Source organism: Anomaloglossus baeobatrachus, chromosome 2, assembly GCF_048569485.1.
Source record: "Anomaloglossus baeobatrachus isolate aAnoBae1 chromosome 2, aAnoBae1.hap1, whole genome shotgun sequence".
Classification (NCBI taxonomy): domain Eukaryota; kingdom Metazoa; phylum Chordata; class Amphibia; order Anura; family Aromobatidae; genus Anomaloglossus; species Anomaloglossus baeobatrachus.
The window spans coordinates 720,135,089-720,141,088 of record NC_134354.1 but is presented as its reverse complement, the minus strand read 5'-3'; the positions used below and the strand labels follow the sequence as shown (position 1 = coordinate 720,141,088).

General features: G+C 42.6%; 1 protein-coding gene across 8 annotated transcripts in view; it reads left to right on the top strand.

The window, feature by feature from the left end:
* FRY (FRY microtubule binding protein) overlaps window positions 1–6,000 on the top strand; it is a 645,836-nt gene that overhangs the window by 620,531 nt on the left and 19,305 nt on the right. For 5 of the 8 annotated variants that reach the window (XM_075337351.1, XM_075337349.1, XM_075337344.1 and 2 more), the window contains 3 exons: window positions 64–162; window positions 795–878; window positions 5,817–5,960. In XM_075337351.1, the coding sequence (XP_075193466.1) occupies window positions 64–162; window positions 795–878; window positions 5,817–5,960 (327 nt within the window). The remainder of the gene's footprint in view (window positions 1–63; window positions 163–794; window positions 879–5,816; window positions 5,961–6,000) is intronic. The other 3 variants (XM_075337348.1, XM_075337345.1, XM_075337350.1) reach the window with 1 other exon arrangement.

The following is a 6,000-nucleotide window of genomic DNA, read 5'->3' as shown; positions in this document are numbered from 1 at the left end:
ATTTCTAAGTTTGTGTCGAAGCCCAAAGTGAGAAAAGTTACCAAATATACATTTGTCTTTCAGCTGTTATCATGCGGACTCCTCGAGAAGTTAAAGTTCAGTGTTTTAGAATTGCAGGAATACCTGGACACGTACAACAATAGGAAAGAAGCTACAGTATCTGTGAGTATATATTTTTTTATTGAAGGCCCCCATACACGTAAGATAACAATGGACTGACAAATCAACTTTCATTGCTTGATGGCACCAAACACTTTGGAAAAAATCATCCAATATTGACCTTTTTTCCACCAATAATGGAGCTAGTATTGATCATTGGCTGGAAATTTCCAATACGTCCAACTGATATTTTGAACATATACAATTATTCGACAGTCATCAGTTGAAACAAAAGATAATTTATTTAATCAACCAAGCTGACGATTGTTTTACAGTTTTATCAAATTTTTTTATTTATTTTTTTTATCAAATGTGTATTATAGTTTTATCTAATGTGTATGAGCTCCCTAACCCTAATGACAAAATAGATCACAACTGTATGGCACTAATAACACATCTATTGTACCAGATATCATTGCAAGAATAGTTTTGTTCCCTTTGGGACTAATGCATGGAAGTAGAATACTGTACATACTGTACATGTGAGAACCAACGTGAGTCCCGAAAAGGCTTTGTCTTATTTGATATTTTTTTATTTGCTTACTAGATATCTCGATTTAATTGGGTTTTAATTCTTCACTTTGCATTTGTGATTAAAATAATTTAATAATCATTTCTAATTTTATCCTAATCAGTGGCTAAAAAACTGTAAATCCACATTCGTGGGGGGTTCAAAAGATGGAGTTATCACATGTCAACCAGGAGATTCAGAAGAAAAAGTAAGACATCTCACTACTTTATCCATCATATGATACATGAATTTACTATCTAGTAAGAAAATACATACTGATAAAAATATAGCAAAAAAATAATGAGCAGGTATCATACAGTCCTACACAGTGGACCAGTACAGAATGGCTCCAGAAAGAGCTGAAGTTGTCCCAGCAATCATATGATTGCAGCAGGTCCATCAACTGACCAGCTGGTGTCACCGTAAGAAAGATGCGGCTTACCTTAAAATAAATGGCTAAACTTATAAGACGTGAACAGGCTAGGTTATCTTCTGTCATATCCATCGGCGTAGTAAGTCCTATAAAATGAGTTGTTTTCATTAAATAACCCAAAATAGAATAATTTATCTGTTCATTCCGAACATTCAACACAGTTTGCACAATGGCTTGTCCAAAACCCAACACACATGCTTGACAATGTACCACTTACGGTATAAAGATGGTAATACATGGGAAGACGTATCTCCTTCGACATTCAGTGAGGCTTATCATCCTATGTGTATGTATACATAGCGTCTTTTAAGGTCCAGTCACACTAAGCAACTTACCAGCGATCCCAACAACGATAGGGATCGCTGGTAAGTTGCTAGGAGGTTGCTGGTGAGATGTCACACTGCGACGCTCCAGCGATCCCACCAGCAACCTGACCTGGCAGGGATCGCTGGAGCGTCGCTACACGAGTTGCTGGTGAGCTCACCACAACCAGTGACAAGCCCCCAGCGCCGCGTGGAAGATGCTGCGCTTGGTAACTAAGGTAAATATCGGGTAACCAACCCGATATTTACCTTGGTTACCAGCGCACGGAGCTACACGTGCAGAGAGCAGGGAGCAGCGCACACTGAGCGCTGGCTCCCTGCTCTCCTAGTTACAGCACACATCGGGTTAATTAACCCGATGTGTCCTGCAGCTACATGTGCACAGAGCAGGGAGCAGCGCACACCGCTTAGCGCTGGCTCCCTGCTCTCCTAGCTACAGCACACATCGGGTTAATTAACCTGATGTGTCCTGCAGCTACATGTGCACAGAGCAGGAGCCGGCACTGACAGTGAGAGCGGCGGAGGCTGGTAACAAAGGTAAATATCGGGTAACCAAGGACAGGGCTTCTTGGTTACCCGATGTTTACATTGGTTACCAGCCTCCGCAGAAGCCGGCTCCTGCTGCCTGCACATTTAGTTGTTGCTGTCTCGCTGTCACACACAGCGATCTGTGCTGCACAGTGGGACAGCAACAACTAAAAAATGGCCCAGGACATTCAGCAACAACCAACGACCTCACAGCAGGGGCCAGGTTGTTGCTGGATGTCACACACAGCAACATCGCTAGCAACTTCACAAAAGTTGTTCGTTAGCAGCGATGTTGCTAGCGATGTTGCTTAGTGTGACGGGGCCTTTAGACATCAATGTATCTGCATTAATTTTGAAGCAGAAGATATTTCAGAAAACGCCGATGCCATTTTTCGGATGACTTCTTAGACACGTGATGGCTTTTTTCCCTTTCTATATATAAAATAGAGGGGAATTCTAAGTGGAAGCATCCAGAAAAATGGAGGCTTATAGCTATTTTGTAGCTTTTGAAGTTTGACATGCTTAAAATAAGTTAACCTATGCACAGCAAGCCATTTTGACATTGCTGTGCATGAGTTCATTCTTTTTGACATTTTTTAGCTCCTTTTTAGGCAGGTTCCAGGTGGAATCCACCTGTAAAAGAAGTCATATGTGGATACCTTAAGAACGCTAGGCACAGCTGGTGACTCTTGGGCCTGTTCAGTATCTAGTGATCCTGTTCATCCCAAGCTCCTGGTATTGGATTGTGAAGGATTTTCCCATTATAAAGATTTATCACCAATACAAAAGGAGGCAGATGACAATCTAAGTCTGGGTCCACATGATGTGAAGCGAGTGCAGCGCATGCGACACTCGACTCCTGCTGCACTGTGAGCGTGAGCCGAGTGTCATGCCACTGTGATCCAATGCTGCAAACGGATCACAGCTGAGAAGGAGAGGGAGGGATTAATCTCCCTATCTTTTCCATGGCCAGCTGATGCAATTATCGCACTGCTCTTCGGTGTCATCCGAGTGCAGCGCGATGTTTCACTCGCCCCGATAGACTTGAATGGGTGCGAGTGAAAACTGGGCGGATTCCACTCGCAGCATGCTGTGACTGTTTTCTTAGTCCAATAATCGCAGATGGCAACGGCCCCATAGACTAACATGGGTCTGAGTGGAATTCGATTTTTTTTTCTTTTTTTTATTGCATTCCACACGGACCATTTTACTCACCGTGTGTTCTTACCCTTACATGCAGGGTGGCCTCTAGCAACAGATGTCGAGCTGTAGGTATTTGAAAAAAAGATTCCGAATTTTGGCTTTCAGTCGCCTGATCCTTTTGCGCTCAAGGATATAAGCCACCAGAGTTTGTTTTTTTTTTTATTTAAATATAATAATGTTTTTACATTTTATAATCTCAAAAGTATTGAAATTACACAGCAAATTAGTTCAGAATCTATACGATGCTGGTATTGCAGGACATTGTAACACTATAGCTTGTTATATTGCATCCAATCATTCATGTACATGGTAATGAAATTAGTTTTACCTAATTCTGTTTATGCAAAAGTCAGGATGTGCTTGACCCCACACGTTGCATCAGGTTCCATCAGAATTGTACGTATGTCATACCTCCCGGTACTCCTGGCATGGCAAGAGCAGCCTCTGCTTGCAATATGTATCCTACCTGCCCCCTCCCCACCGCTTCTATAAACCCTTTATTTTATATATGAAAATATTATTTTTTTTAAGTGAAAATTAAGCTGACATGGCAGATATGGACTCTTAGATATTGAAGAAATGTTTAAATCCAGTTGTGTATTAAAGAACTTCACATTCCCACATGCGCTTCTGAGACACTTCTGCCAGAGCTTAATTTTAATGCTCATCTGGAGAATAATGGTGTCAGTATCTCCCCCGTACTGTAAAATGGACTTTTGTCTTATTCCAGCAGTAAATCCACGTCCTAAGAATCGGTTGGTATATTGTGAGTGCTATATAAAATGTTCTTTTTTTTTTTTAATTTTACCCTTCTGTAACCCATATCTTCTGCCTCTAACTGAATATTAATTTCATCCAATGTTTGATTGTATTTGAGAATCTACAGTTACAAACTTGTGACCAGTACTTTGTTGAATTACTACTGAAATATTAGACAAAACATATGAATATAAAGCACTGCGTCATCTACTTAAGTCCTCAAAAAACGATTTTATTTTCTTAAAGAGAACCTGTCAGAAGGTGAAAAGTGGAGGTTTTTTTGCCCTCATATTATTTGCACCGGTCCCCTGAATATGCCGTTTTTTGTTTCATTAAAATCCGCCATACGGTTCCAGAGAAATGGGCCTTTGTACTTAGTGCGTGGCTCACAGGATCCTCTGGGGCTTGGCTCACAGGATCCTCTGGGGCGTGGCTCAAAGGCTCCTCTGGGGAATTTTTTAACGCTGTTTTGCATAATTACCCTTTGAACCACACCCCTTTGTAAGGACCATAAAAATTGGCAGTAAATTAAAAAGGCTAATGTCTCTGGAACAGTATTGTGAATTAAAAAAAACACTGAATATTTGGGGGAAGCAAATAAAAGCAAAATCTGGACATTTACTTGGTGACAGGCCCTCTTTTTAAATACTGATTTGCACTGCCGACAAGTGGAGAAGGCCAACAAAATTTTCTTTGTGTTCTGTACTTTGGTTGTATGATATTAGGAAAATCATAGGTATCTGCCCTATAAGTCAATTTCTGATCCTTTAACAGACCTTGGTTAAAAATAAGCCAAAGCTGTGTCGTCTTATATACTAAGACAGCCATCTGTAGGCAGCTGTTTCAGGATTTTGGCTCCTTGACTGTGTCTAAAGGGGTCATGTAAAACGGTTTCTCCTTTCTGAGGACACAAATTTGCATACCTTTTTTCTAGGAGCATTTCCTGGCTTCGGAGGCACATGTTGAGTATTTTTTACCTCAGTATTTGTAAGCCAAAACCAGGAATGGAACAATCAGAGGAAAAGTAGAAACATGGGCACCACTACTGTATTTATCACACACTCCTGGATTTGGCTTACAAATTCTGAGGTAAAAACCTCACCAAACACTCAGCGTGTGCACATGGCCTTAGACTCACCTATGCGCAGTACGTAGCCTACAGCCCTAGACCCACCAAATCTAAAGCGGGCTTTACACGTTACGATATCGCTAACGTATTATCGTCGGGGTCACGTTGTTTGTGACGCACATCCGGCGCTGTTAGCGATATCGTAGCATGTGACACGTTCGAGCGACCTAAAACGATCACAAAAGTGCACAAAATCGTTTGCCGTGGAGAGGTCGTCCTGAATCAAAAAATCCTTCTCTTTTTATTAGCGATGTTGTTCATCGTTCCTGCGGCACCACATATTGCTGTGTGTGACACCGCAGGAGCGACGAACATCTCCTTACCTGCCTCCACCGGCAATGCGGAAGGAAGGAGGTGGGCGGGATGTTACGTCCCGCTCATCTCTGCCCTCCGCTTCTATTGGTCGCCTGTCGTGTGACGTCGCTGTGACAACGCACAAACCGCCCCCCCCTTAGAAAGGAGGCGGATCACCAGCCAGAGCGACGTCGCAGGTCAGGTAAGTGCATGTGACGGGGACTAACAAGGTTGTGCGCGACGGGCAGCGATTTGCCCGTGTCGCACAACCGACGGGGGCGAGTACGATCGCTTGCGATCTCGCTAGCGAGTTTGCAGCGTGTAAAGCCCGCTTAAGACCTTTTAATCACGAATAGTGTATTTGAACCCCATAATCGCACACTAACATCAATACAGGCCGCAGCCCACCCTAAATAAATATAGACTCCAGATTGATTTCTGCAGATACTCACCCTTCCTCATTCCTGCATATTATAGTCGTCTTCACTTCCGGGGCCCGGCATCACGACGTTGTCTGCGGCAGCTCCCAGGAATTACAGTCAGGAGACCTTCCAGGAGTCTGGGATAATCCCCTTTTTTCAGGAGCCTCACATACATTCTGGGAGAGTTAGCAAGTATGGAGTAAGCATCCAGTATAAGATTCTTCCACTTTTATATTTGT